This window comes from Prionailurus bengalensis, chromosome B2 (assembly GCF_016509475.1).
Source record: "Prionailurus bengalensis isolate Pbe53 chromosome B2, Fcat_Pben_1.1_paternal_pri, whole genome shotgun sequence".
In the NCBI taxonomy this organism is placed as follows: domain Eukaryota; kingdom Metazoa; phylum Chordata; class Mammalia; order Carnivora; family Felidae; genus Prionailurus; species Prionailurus bengalensis.
The window spans coordinates 32863274-32877914 of NC_057349.1; the positions used below are offsets into that span (position 1 = coordinate 32863274).

Below are 14641 nucleotides of genomic sequence, written 5' to 3' on the forward strand. Positions count from 1 at the left end.
CCCAGGCCAGTCCACAAAAATTTACCTAATCCATTTTATGTCAGAAGGAGCGCCTCATGCATCCAAGAACTACACCCAACAACCACGGAAAACATGTAAGGGAAGATGCGTTCCCTCTTCTATCTAAATCCAGGATGCCAAGGGCCCAGCTGGGACTGAGAAGGAGGACTCCTCAACTCAACTCTTTCTTCGCAGGAGGAAAGATGCCGTGATGCTGTACCTTCTCCCTGTGCTATTTGCACTCCTGTGCTCTGGACCTGACACGCAGTAAATGCCCAAACAATGCCTGCTGGCTGATTGACACTAACTTGGCTGGCTCTTCTTACGTGCGGGGAACAGATGCACAATAGATGTGCTCAATAGATGCACAGTACCCTGTGAACCTAAGGGCCACCGGAAATTGTTTCCCCACCTTTTTGATCATTGAGCCAGGAAGGGCAGCAGATCTAATTATAAGCCCAGGGCTAATTTCCCAAACACAATGAACCTCAGGGTCTCGGTTTTCCCATTCGCAAAAGGAAGACCCAGAGACCAAAAAGCGCACATTGGAGTCACTGTGGGGGCAAGCTGGTACACAGGGTGCCTGAAGGTACAATAAAACTCACTGACACACATGAAAATAGTATTTTTTTTTTTTTTTTGGTGTGTGTGTTAATTTAATCATACAAATATTCATTTATACAGTAAGGAAAAGCCTCCCCATCTTCGTCTCCTCCCAGGCACCATGAGGCCCCACCACAAACACCCACCGAGCTTGCTTGCTACACACCACTGTCCAGGTGGAGAGGCAGCCACTGCTGCTCCAGCATTCATCCAGGGAAATGAAGGAAAGGCAAGGCAGGGTGTAGGGTGGGGAATCAGCTTGCACTTCTGAGCCCTGGCGACCCCACCATCCTCTCCTGCTGGGGCTCCGACTGAATTTGGGGATCCCATCCTGGCCACCCTCAAGCCACACTAGCTGTCTTGGTGAGGTTCTATGATGAGCTTAAGGTTACAGCCTATCCTAACTGGGGGAGAGAAGGCTGTTTCTTGTAGAAAAATACCCCGAATTCAACTGTCCCCATGGCAAAAAGAAAAAAAAAAAAGGCATGCACGCGTACACACATCCACACACACCTCACTCCATGCACACAATAGGTTCTTCCAGGTCTGAGCCTTCTGCCTCCCTCACTGGGCTCAGGCCCCTAAGGATGCTGTCTGCCTCATCTCATGGGTGCCAGACATTGGTGGTCCTGCCTAGAAGGCAGGCTGCCTTTTGCAGAAGAGTCCCAGAGGAGCAGAGCCTACTGGGGCTGAGAGGGTCACCCCTACTACCACTCTAGGCAGGGGGGAGGAGGGGGGCTCTAGGCACTGCTCAGAACTCAAACCAGTGAGAGGAGGCAGAACGAATGGTACTGATACCCTCCTGGTCCTGGCGGAGCCATGGACTCCCTCTACCCCTACTCTATGGCTTGTGCTTGCTCTGGCCCTCTGTAAGCAGCTCACCTCTTCAAGGATGTGTACAGAAATGGTTTGTTCTTGGGAGGGAAGTCAACGTGCTTGGGAAAGTCACCTTGCCTACAAGCAAGGAGAGAAGCAGGATGCCTCTGCAGGGTCAGACCCGCTACTGGTGACTTATTAAAGCTCCTGCTGACTAAAGGCAGGTAGCTCCCCTGGGAAATGGGGAAGGGGCACCCGGTGTAGGGCAGATGAGAAAGCCAGGAAACCAGGTGATGTAAAGCCTCCCACAATCCTGCCAGGAGCAGCTGGAGATGTGCTGTTTTCCTGGTTATCAAACCAGCAGAACGGTTGGGCGTGTGTGGGCTCCAGGGTGGCAGTGTCCCAGGAGGTTGGCACCAACAGTAGTGGCGATCTGGGCCTAACAGGCCCCTCAGACAAAAAGGCATCGCGAGCCCCTGGCTTGGGCCAGTGATGGCCTGAGCACCAGCAGGGACCACCCCCCTCCTCTGCTCTGCTCTGCTCTGCTCCAGAACGGAGAACTCATGCGCACTGCAAACGGGTGCTACAGTGTGAGCCCTATTAGTCTAGCCCCAGACCCAGTTGCACTGCCCTTCTCAGCGAGTTGGCTCCACCCTCCCCCAGCACTTCTCCCGTGGACCAAAGTTTATCCTGCCTTTTATTTTTTGGGAGGTGGGGAGGTGAAGGGGGAAATTTCATACGAGCTTTTCTCCCACAATCAAGCTTTAAAAAACAACAGTCTCAGAAGAGGATGAGGAGGAACAAACAACACACATTTTTGGAACTGAGATACCCAGACAGAGACAGACGGGCAGGCAGACCCTCACCCACACCCAGGCTATATGACCCCTTGCAGCCACTCATCACCTGGTCTCCCTGCTTGTCTCACACCCCCGGTGTGGGTGGGGGTGTGGTAACAAGCAGGTGACCCTACAATCACACCCTAGATCCATATCCCCGGCTATCAAACCAACCAAGACTCAAGGGAAGGAGAGGATGAGAAGGAAAGAGAAGAGGGACTTGCATATTCTTGTATCTTTGGCAGACAGCTGTTCTAGCCTGGTTCAAGCTTCCCATGGAGAGATCCACATCTCAACCTGCTTGGAATCCATAGGATGCTAATGGGGTCACATGCCCAAGTGAGCAGCCAGCCAATTAGCCTCTGCTCTGGCTGGGCTGCCCCTCGCCCACCACTTCCCAATAACCAAGCATCCAGCTTGGGGGAGGGGGAGGGTGGTGGTGGTGCTCTCGTTTCATCAAAATGCGATCTCTAAAATCATACAGTCAGTAACTGTGGCCCTTCCCCATGGCCAATTCCCCACTTGGGGCTGTATTTTCATACCTTAACAGCTCAGCCTCCACTAACAGGCTATGAAAATACCACAAAGGACAATGGAAGGGAAACACAGGGAAGGGAGTTGTGTGACAACAGAGAAGCCTGGACACCTTTCCACCCGCCTGCTGCACACTTGCTGGTGAGCTGCACCAACACCCAATATGTGTGTGCATGTGGCACGCACATACATACAGCACAGAGGCACTGTTCCCAGAGTGAACGGGGAGCCACTGTGTATGAAGAATCCAAAAGAGCATTAAGTGTGATGGCAATTCTCTCTGCCAAGAGAAACATGGAGGAAAAGCAATTTGAATTGATGTTAACTGTGTGCAGAAGGACACCTTTTGGGCTCAGAAATTCCCATGTTACTCCAGATCTGTCCTCAAGGCTTCCTCTGCTGGCCACACAGGGAAGTTTGGTCTTCAGAGAGGTTCTGATGGTAACAAGCCACAGGGATTGACAAATACAAATGTAAAGGTGTAAATCAACAGAAGATTAAAGAGAAAAGAAGAGGAAAAGGGTGAGAACTCATTGGCTGATGCCATTAAAAACGAATGGGGTCAGAAACCTCTGGAGTCATGTGGCCCAGGAGATGTCCTCCTGTAGCACTGACCCAAAGAGTCCCCACACATGCCACACCAGCTTTGAACCTGAATCGCTTCCAGAGCAAGCAGCTAATCTATAAAGGGCATGTTATCCCTTATCTAAAAACAAAAGTGGGGCAAGAGGGCAAAAAATGAACATGTGCTCAAAACTACAACCTGTCTGTAGGCAAAATAATTTTTGTTTAAAAAGATGGCTTTTTTTTCCCCCATTAAAAATTTTTTTCCTTCCCGAGTGACCTAATGACTTGTTAGACTGACACCTATTAAACAAAACCCAAGGTGGCTGCATGGATTTCTTCTTAGTAGCCTCAACACCATTCCTGCGGTTCAGCACTCACACATGCGCACTGAGTTTACTCAAAACTAGTCTGTTCTGCTTCTTCCTCTTCTTCCAGGATGGGGGGGGTCGAGCCAGGGGTCCATGCGATGTGGTCTGCAATCCAGAGGAACCCCTTGCCCTCCCCCCCACCCAAAGTCAGGCCTTCTGTCTTTTGTTAATTTTTCTTCTTGCCGACACCCGTTTAAGACTGGCCGAAGGGGTAAGGCCCGTGGAGCCCCTGGAAGAGAGTGAACATAGTCAGTGATGGTAAACAGAGAAGATACAATTAGACAATCAAAACAAGTAAAAGAATCTCTGGTTCCCCGTGAGCCAGAAGAAAATCCCAAGGCACAGACAAAGCCTGTGGGTTTTCCTTCCACGCAAAACCTCAAGAGGCCAAACATCAGCATTTCAAGTTGCTAAGTGTTCTCACTCTATCACACCATCCAAAGAGAGGAGAGGCTAGGGGGGTAATCCTCATTTTTCAGCTTCTAGATCAATCAGTGCCAACATTCCTCCACCCAGTTCACAAAGCCTTCCTCCCCTGTGGACAATGTCTCCACCTCTCTGCGAAAGATCTCTGTATGCCGTTTTCTGCACCTTAACTTCAGATGTAGGCTACTTCTGGCTAATGACCCTTATAGTAACAACAATACTGTAGCAGAAATGGCAACTGTCTGTTATCTATAGATAACAGACATGGTATGAGGACCTTTGCATGCATACATTGTCTCTAAGCCTCACCCTGAAAGCCAGGTGAGTGTCAGTATGCTCATTTAACTATGCCCATTGACTGCAGAGACTAAAAGACATGTTCAAAGTCACAGGGGTAGTAAAAGGCAGAGACAAGGTTCTAACCCAAGTCCAATTTCTGTTCTCCCCACGTTGCCTCTCCCTTGCCACATGATAAGGGTTTCTTCTCAATTCCCAAGGGTATTTTCTGTGCTGCTTGACTGGGTGGAAAAGGCTTCATTTCATGTCTCATTTTTCCCTCATGTTAAGAGAATGAGACACTAAGATATGCTAACACCAAAAGCAACCGCATGAACTTGCTGGAGAACGACCTGTGCCTCCCTCCACCTTCCCAGCCTCCTCCTGGAGCGTGCTCCCTGGAAAGACCAGTCGATGCCAAGACCTAGGAGGGCAAAAGTTAACTGGTGACAGCCTCACTAGGGTCCTACTCCTCAAAGTGGCCTAGAAGCAGCAGGGCCGTTGGACCAAAGGGACCAAATGGGTACCAAGAGCAGATGCCTCTGCCATAACCATGACAAATGACCAGAGGGTATTTCCTAATGCTTGACAACTATGTTAAGAATCCTGAATCTAGACAAAATTCGGGGTGAGACGGCATAAAAGTGATGAATATCAAATTTTCTATTAGCTTGATGGGATGTGGGCAGTCAGAATTTGGTTGTCTTTTTTAAAAAATGACATTTAAAAAAAACATTTTTTTAAATTTTGAGAGAGAGTGCATGAGCAGGGCAGGGGCAGAGAGAGAGAATCCCGAGCAGGCTCCATGCCGTCAGTGCAGAGCCTGACGTGGGGCTTGAACTCACAAAACGTGAGATCATGACCCGAGCCGAAATCAGGGGTTGGATGCTTAACGACGGTGCCACCCAGGCACCTCCCACCCCCAAATAACACATTTCTTTGTGGAGGGAAAACAGTGCTTGGTTGCAGGGTGGCCAGTGATTAGAATCCTTTTCAGTGTGACTTTGTTTTGTTCGCTTCCACCTCCTTAGCCCAACAGGTCCCCAGTAAACTCTTGGGGACTTAGTAGCTAAAAGAGGACAGGTATTTCCCAGACTACTGCCTGAGGTGTCAGATACCCCTAAGTCACAAGACTACTGGCTCTTCCAAAACCAATTTTTAAAACAGTTGCTTAGGCCTGGGCTCTCTGGAGGTGGTTAGGCTAGAGATGTAAGACCCTCCCTGTTTCCACTACAGTGGGGTGCAGGTCATGCAGAACTGGGAGAAGGGGATCTGGGTTCTACTCCCAGCTTTGCACCACCTCACCAACTGACCTTGAGTAAGGTCCCTTCCCCTCACAGGATCTCATCAGGTTCTTCTCTAAATCTTCCCAGAATTTAAAGTTCTAGGAGTCAACACAGTACCTGACTTAGGAGGCTGAAAAACAGGACTCCATGAAAGAATGGAAAGAATGCCCTTTGGTCATGCTTAGGCCAGAGGTCAAAGCTGCCAAGAATAGGGAACAGTAGATTAAAGTTTCTATAGTGTTCTCAGTGGAAGGTACTAAAATTGCTTCTGCTTTTTCCCCCTCACCCACATAAAGCCTCAAAAGACCAGAAGTGTGTGTCTAGCTGCTTGGTGGCCGGCATCACTGAACCAAAAATCCTGACAAGGTGATTTGGAGGCAGGCAGGCCAACACGGATTGAGCATCAATCCCATGCCAGGTGCTGCTGTGTCACTGTAACATATTCTCTGTAGTTCTCACAAAGATCCACTAAGACGAGCCAGACTCAGAGAGGTAACTGAATCAAGGGCACAGAACTGGTAAGAGCAGTGGTGTTGAAAATGGCCACATGTCGGGGCACCTGGGATGCTCAGTCGGTCAACTTCAGCTCCGGTCATGATCTCACAGTTTGTGAGTTCTAGCCCTGCACTGGGCTATGTGCTAACAGCTAGCAGCCTGGAGCCTGCTGTGTCTCCCTCTCTCTTTGCCCCTCCGCTACTCATGTTCTGTCTCTCTCAAAATAAACATTTTTTGTTTTTTAAAAAAAAGGTGTTTAAAATGGCCACATGTCTGCCACCCCTCAAGCCAACCACACCTCCAGCCGGCAAGCTGACGCTGTAACTATCTCAGCGGCCATGGTACCACCTGATTAACAAGGAAGGGTGGGTTGGGGGAGCGAAGGGCTCTCAGACTCCATTCTACAGGGCCTGGTTGGAGGTCACACACACCAGATGTAGAAAGTATGGAAGCTTAAAACAAGCTGTGCTCATTACTTTCCAGCATTTATTCATCTGGAACAACCCAAGGAAAGCAATAAAGCCCTACATCCCCATAAGATGTAGAACTAATACAATGCTCAAAGGTCTCTGTGCAGGAAAAAATGCACAGAGAAATGAAAACCTGAAAAACGAACAGCATTTGTTGTCTATGAAGTTTTTTTCCCTAAATGTAACTGTCTTCCAGACCAAAGCTCCACCCACTTCACATGGGCCTTTCTAAAGCAGGTACTACTAGCCTTGTGACTTGTGTAGAGTGCTTTAGGGAAAGGAGTTCGTGCCTTTGCCAAGAACTGCAGCACATTCCCATTTTACAGGTAAATAAATGGGTCCTGTAAAAGACATAAAGGCGGGGAGAGGGACAAAGACATAATGGGCATCTTCAGAGTTCCACCTGAGTGTCCTGAGTGACATCCGGTGTTGTGTGTAACTAGCTTAGATCATGAACTTGTTGACCTTCTACCTAATAGCTGAGGTTCCATGCCTTTTGAGGGAAAAAAAATGCTATCTAATTCCCTTTCACCCAGAGAATGGCATATTGGAAGTTGTTGATGTTTTAATTGGTGCAGAAAGGTGGCTTGAGGAACAAACTCTATTCTCACTCACCCCACACCCTGCCAAATTAACTACCATCCCTTCAAGGAAGGGAGAGGAAGCCAACTCTATTTCAAAACGATTTTATCATCTAGACTCCCCACACGCAGGATTATAGGTGTCACAAATGGATCACAGAACACAGGCAATGCAATACCAGTTGTGGAGGAAAAGCCTGGCAGAGATTCCAAGAACAGCGTGTCCAGGGCGCCCTATGGCAGGAGGCCAAGCAGGAAGTGCATTTCCTAACAGTGGGATGGAGGTATATTCGAAACGGGAGGCCCATCCACATTTCAGGTTGCACTGAAGTTCCAGGACCCAGTGTAACAGGTCCTGGTGGCTAATGTCTCCTACCCCAGCCTAAAAGTAGGGGTTGGCAACAGAGATAATGTTCATTCTCCTCTGGGGCCTAGCAACTCTTCAACCTCTAACCATTGGAAAAGCAAATGCCAAATATTTTAACTAACTTGGCATCAACTGACACCTCTCCTAGAACAGTTGTGCCTCTACGAATAAGGAAAACAGGGATAGGCGCATCAGATGGTAATTACCAGAGAGCCCTGAATTGAATGGACTAAGAGAAAAGTGAGGCTATCGGCATGACAGCAAAACTCAGAGGAGTCTGATGCAGAAGGCTACCCTTCTCTCTCACCACATAGGGACTAGCAGCAAGGCTGGATTTATCTATGCTAACAGAAGCTATGAATAATCAAATCTGAAGAGAAGTCCTGCATCTGACTCCAGGTCTAAAGGCCAGCTCCCCAGGGCCCACCTAACTTGCACAGTCCTCAACGCTTTCAAAGGCTATGTCTGCTAGGGGACAAGAAAGTGGTTCTGGCAAAGGAGAGACGGCCTTTAGGTCCATAAGGACTGAGGTGTTGCCTGTGTGCTTCAGCCTTCCTTAAGCTTTTCACCGAACAGCTGCAGTACCTATGAGCCCTGGGACCTAAGTTCTACTTGGCTACAGGCCAGGCAAGCCCTCTCAAAGCACAGAAGTGCCACCCCGCCAGCTAAGACAGAGGTGCCTCTCTGCTGGGGTCGGGAAGAAGACCTTGGCCTCAAGCCAGCCGAATCATCACAGTAGCTGGGCTAGGTCTGGAACTGCACTTCCACGATGCAAAAACAATGGAGAGCCATTATTTGGCTAATTTTCTAACATATTTTAACATATTCGTAAAAGACAACATTTACAGACATGAAACAGAGGCTCAGTCCCATTCACCACAATCTCCTAAAAAGATCCAGTACTTGTGATCTTGTTTTCAAGCAAACCTAAAAGTACTATCTCTCTGATTTTTCACAATAGTTTATCAGCAGAGTCACTCCTAGCCAGCAATCTGGTTATCACTGATCCTATGTGGGTGTGCACCTGCATAAGTTCTCCTAAAATTAGAGAGGAATCAGAATAACTTTTCCAAAAAAGAGTACTAAAAGTTGTCACTGAGGGAAAGCATTAACTGTATGTCAGAGTACCAGAAAGACAGGATACTGGTACTGTTTCAGCTAGAATATTTTTTAAGAGTTTCTTCATCAATTTTCAACAGTATAGTAAGTGCAGGGATATGAGAGCAAGATGCCCTTGAAGAGGGCAGAAACTGTTTCTGCCAATTCGTTATGCCTTACATATGGCAAAACTCAAATATCAGTAAAACGAATGAGTGAAAGAACGGTGAACCACTCTGCACTGGCGAGCCATCTGTTTCTTAACACTCCGGGGGGGTGGGGGGGGGGCGAATAAAGGGAGCTGAAATGTGTAATGAAACAAGGATGTCTTATAAGGGCTTTCTGGGTTACGCTTTTACTGTTTGAAAGCTAGTTGTTTAGATAAAGCACCACAACTTGGAGACTTTCACTTCCTGTCTTTATTTTGCTTCTTTAAATTTGTGATTTAAATAAATGAAAAGGTTCACACAGGTTGATAAAAAGACAGGACGTGTGCTGCAAGGCTGTGAAATAACATGCTCTCCCAGAGTATACTGATGGCAGCATCAGATAACACCACGACGGCCCTCCTCCTCCTCCTCCTCCTCCTCCTCCTCCTCATTTCCTGGGCCAAACCTGGTCAGTGCTGCGTCTACCTAGTGTTCCTCTTGTATCACTAAGTACACTGAATGCAAACATAGAAGAATACAGGGTTTAGTACTAAGTTCTGTCCTGATCCTGCATTGTAAACATGGTGTGGTGAGGTCCTGTGCACAGGGCTGCTTCGCTGGTAAGGGCCAGAGACTGACCAAGCCCTGATTAAACCTGTTAGTCTCTTCATTAAATAGAAATAAAATAAAGTTGGGGTGCATCTGGCTCTTGCCATTTCGGCTCAGGTCATGATCTCAGGATTGTGAGGTAGAGCTCCACGTTGGGCTCTGTGCTAAGCATGGAACTTGCTTGAGATTCTCTCTCTGCCTCTCTCTCAAATAAGTAAATAAATAATAAGCAAACAAACATTAAAAGAAATAGTCTCTACTGGAGTAATAGGAAGGACAATGAGGACTCTCAAGAGTATTCAAACAAGGACCCTTCTCTCAATGGCTGCCAATAGCTTAATGAGTCTTCCTAGTGGTATAGGAGTGCCAAGTTAGCAGGACAAGAACTTCTGCAGAAGCTTTAACACTGGTGTTCAAGCCACTTTCGTGGGACAGTCCTCAAAATTTTAAAGACACATTTGATGGACTGGCTGAGCACGAGTAGGAGAATCAGCCAAAGAAAAGCAAATAAACCAGGGCATGGCTCAGTCAGTTAAGTGTCCAACTCTTGATTTCAGCTCAGGTCATGATCCCAGGTTCGTGAGACTGAGCCCCAAGTTGGGCTCCACCTCAGTGTGGAGCCTGCTTGGGATTCTCTCTCTCAGATTCTCTCTCTCTCCCTCTCCCTCTGCCCCTCCCTACCTGTACTCTTTCTCTCTCAAATAAACAAACTTTAAAAAGAAAAGAAACCTATTTTTATGCACGAGGGCTGATCATGGGGCAGGCTCAGTTCATAGTCTTCTCACTGTGCCAAAACTGCTGCAAAGCTTGATTCAGTTGTAAGTGTGACAAATTTATTTTTTAAAAAAGCCCTGTAAAACCATTTTTATACTTACCTCTGTGGCACAGTTTTTCTGCTGCTCTTAACTGACTTTTATAGCCATGCTGGGGACCTCCTCATCTATCCATCCGTCCTCCCTCTACCCATTCATCCAATCCTTCATCATGCAGCCCTCATTCTTCCTCCCTTCATCATCCATCTCTCCGCCCCCCTTCCATTCTTCCTCCCATCCATCTAAAGCTCCCCATGGCCAAAGGCAACTCCCAGAGCCTTCACCTACTTCATGGCAAATGAAGAAAATCACCATAAAGAATAAAACTCAAACATAATTGTGAATGAAAACATAGTATTTAAAGTTCTACAGGAGATGAAGGATACTGGCTGGGTTTGATCTCCCCTTTCAGTAAAGACTTCAGAAAAAGTTATTTGCAGCTTGGAATTCTAGCTCCCAAATCCCAAGTAATAGCAAGGGTGCTAGAATCCAGGTGGTAAGCTGGTGGACAGAGCTCTCTCATGGCCATCTCCTAGAGTAGAGGAGATTCCTAAAAAGGAAGAAAGAACTGATAAGGGTCTCACTGGGGAGGATACCCAAAAGGAGAGAAGCTTATCCAAGTTCCTAGCCCTGTCATCACTCGGGCTGGCTGCACTGTCAGGGTTCTGCTAAGCACTGGGTGAGGCTGTTGGTCCCATTTCCTCTCAGAATTCCCATCCAAGCTCCTGTGACCTTTTGTCAATTAGCCTTCCCTTTCTCCCATCTCTCTTACAATTAGTTCACAGCATCACCCCCTGTCCCGCAATGTCTGGCTGATTGAGGAAGGAGAATAAATGGTCTCTCCTTGGTCTCATTCAGCTATATTTGCTTTCATCTTTTCATAACAGAGTATTGCTGTTACTATGCTTCCTTTCACATTAAACATTGACTCTCCTTTGCTTGGCTTTCAAAGGTCTTCCTCCAAAATTCGCCCCACCTTCTTTAAGCACACCTTACTCCACAGCCAGGCTGGCCAGTGTCCCATGAACACACCCTGCCTGTGGATGCCTCTGGGCCTTCCTGCATGTGGTTCCTCTTCCCTCCAATTCAGTTTGAGCCTATCATCTACCAAGGGATCACTTTCCTGGCTACTCTAAACCTCCCTGCTTTCTCCTTCCACCAAGTACATTTGTACAGTTACTCAAAAGTCAACTGGAACTCAATACACTCTTTACTGGCTGTTCTTTCCTATGAGCTAGTCACATGTATGTAATCAGACAGTAAATTCTTTGAAGCTAAGGATTAGCACCTAGAAGGCCTCACTTATTAACTACATCATATCAAAACTATCTCTGTGGAAAGCAAACAGTTTTAATTGGCTATTGGGTAATGAAATCACAGCAAAAAGCCCAAGACCCTCAAGCCACAGCTTTGTAAAAGGTCTTGCTTTCAGTTGAGCTCTAAGGAAGCACACATTTTCCCCGAGGCCCAATAGCTCTTCACCTCACATTCAACACCTGTCCTGCTACAACACAGCTACAGAGGACTTAACTGAGAACAAGACATTCAAAACTTAAGCATCTATACCAGGAGACAGAGTCTCACACTTGTGAATTTCACTAGTCCTACCTTGAGAACTTCCATCAGAAACGAAAATGCTAAACTCAGAATATAGGAAAGAAAATGCACCCTTACAACCAAAATAAAATATTCTGGCAATCCTGGGAACACTGGCTGTGTTTCAGCTACAAGACTGCCCGGCATCAGACCAGTCTAAAACAATGCTCAGAGCCCCAAAGCAAATAAATTGGAGTTGAACGGCTTTGAAGCTGTTGAGGTACAAAAGGGAGAGTTCTTGGAGATACTTTTTATTCTCAGTCGGATAGTAATGTTACAAACAACAAAAGACATTTTCTAAGGCTCATGGTGTTTGCTTAATTTATTTTTAAAACGCACACATGACCCATGCCAACGCAAACACCAGCAAGGCTGGGAGGACTTTCCTGGCTCCTCTGGGTTTTCAAAAGAGAGTCATGGTAATATCATTAAACCAGAGTTTCCTGACAATCCCCTTCTGGTACAGAATGTACTAAACGGCCAGCCAACAAGGACAGGTTCCTCTGTTCTGCATTGCTTCCTCCCTGGTCACAAATTCTTTGGGAGCTCCTAAAGATGAATGAGGAAGTCTCTACAACCTGACACTAAGGGTATAAACTACCTTCAGAGAGGGGCGCCTGGGTGGCTCAGTTGGTAAAGCGTCCAACTTTGGCTCAGGTCATGATCTCATGGTTTGTGGGTTCAAGCCCCACATCGGGCTCTGTGCTGACAGCTCAGAGCCTGAAGCCTGCTTCAGATTCTATGTCTCCCCTCTCTCTGCCTCTTCCCTGCTCATACTTTGACTCTCTTTCTCTCTCTCTCTCAAAAATAAACATTAAAAAAAAAAAAAAAACTACCTTCAGAGAACCAACAGACTTTGCTTCTGCCAGCAAACCTCATCACAGTATGGTCTAGAAGAACATTAGACTCAAACTGGGTCCCTGGGTTCCAGCCCATGGCCTACCCCCAATTTTCTATATGAATGTCAGCAAGTCACTTACAACTTCTTCATTATTTTGTCAAATGAAGAGTGTAACTACAGAAGTCACAAGACTGTTATGAATTAAGAATACGCGCAGTAAATGTGTTTTGGATAACACAAAGTTTGTTTACATGTTACATGGACAGTATTGGGTCCAGTTCAGTCTGTGAACCTCTTCTCTATCTATACCAGTGGTTCACAAGTAGGGCGATTTTGTCATCTCTCTGTCCAGAGGACAGTTGACAATGCCTGGAGATATTTTTGGTTGTGAAACTTGGGGGTGGGGAGGTACTACTGGCATGTACTGGGCGAAGGCCAGGAATGCTGCTAGACATCTTACAATGCATTAGACATCCCGCATTTCCTACTTATCTTCAAGACTTCTCTGGTCTAAAATTTCAATGGTCTTACTACTTTGATGAGAAACCCTGCTCTACACTCATCACTTAGTGGACTGCAGCTAGTCTCAGAGCATTAGAGATATAATCTATACGTCACAATTGCCAAATTTGTATCTTCACCCAGACCGCTCTACTAAACTCTAGATGCAACTCAGATATACAACAGCCCACCTGACATCTCCATTTGGATATCTAAAGAAATTGCCAATGTGCCAAAAATGGAACTCCTGACCTCTCCCCACCTCTACCACAGTCTTTTCCTTCTCCATTGATGGCAATTCCATCCCTTTAGTGGCTCAGACCAAAAACCCTGGTTTTTCACTCTTTACTTCTTTTACTTTTTACATCTTTACTCCATTCTCTCTTACATCCACTTTCCAAAGCAGGGGTTTTATTTATCACCTCTCTGCTCAAAGCCCTTTAATGGCTTCCTTTGTCCCTCAGAGCAGAAAGCCCAAAGCTTTACAGAAGGGTCCATAAAGCCCTCCATGATCTGGTTTCCATCCTCTGATTTCACCTTTCTCTACTCTCCTCCTTCACTCTGTTCTTTAAACAAACAAGGTAAACTTCTACTTCAGGGTTTGTACTGACTGTCTCTTTGCCTAAAATATTCTTTCTCTAGATAGTTTTTGCAGAAATAGAATCTGCCTTTAAAGGGAATAAGATAGCCCCTAAGTATGTTCTAGGTCTAAAACACTAAACATGTTCAAAGAGAGATTTTAAATTTGTTCCAGAAAAGTAAAATTTCAGAGACTGTATCTTTTGGCCTCTTGAGGCCTCAAGAGGTATAGGTGTTGCTGTTACAAGAGTGACTCAATGGAAATTTCAATGTCAACAAAAATCTAAACCCAACTAACTATGGAGGTTCTAGGCAATCTTTTCCCTTGGGAAGCTAAAGAGAAAGGCTGGTTCCTGTAGTTTGTGAGGGGAGGCGGTTTAGTAGTAGAGAAGTCATGTAATAGTCAATAATTGGCTTGATCCTCATTTGAAAGGCAGCAATATGTTATAGAAAGCATTCTCTCCCTAGCTCACAGCTGTTAGCTTGGCTAATAATATGTACTGGAACACTATTTGTGATTGGGAATCAATGCAGTACACTGTTAAGAAAGCAGGCTCAAGAGTAAAAAACAATTGCTTTTGTTCATATCCTAGTTTTACCATTTCCTAGCTGCCTGACCCTTGGGCAAGTCATGGAACCTGTGTACCTCAAGTCTCAGCAACTGTAAAGTAAGGGAAATAGCAGCGCCTGCACCATGGTACTGTTGTGTGCACCAAATGAAATAATCCATATCAAACACTGAGCCTGCTGCCTCTGAGGAACAAATACTGGGGGGAAGAGAGGTGACTGGTGTTTCTGTAATAAGCTTTGTAGAACTACTTGGCTCCT

At 46.3% G+C, this 14641-nt stretch overlaps 1 protein-coding gene across 2 annotated transcripts in view; it reads right to left on the reverse strand.

Moving 5' to 3' along the window:
* Positions 1 to 625: 625 nt before the first annotated feature.
* Positions 626 to 14641, reverse strand: part of ILRUN (inflammation and lipid regulator with UBA-like and NBR1-like domains) — a 96641-nt gene continuing 82625 nt past the window's right edge. For both annotated transcript variants that reach the window (XM_043591212.1, XM_043591213.1), the window contains one exon: positions 626 to 3956. In XM_043591212.1, the coding sequence (XP_043447147.1) occupies positions 3921 to 3956 (36 nt within the window). In that variant the 3' untranslated portion in view covers positions 626 to 3920. The remainder of the gene's footprint in view (positions 3957 to 14641) is intronic.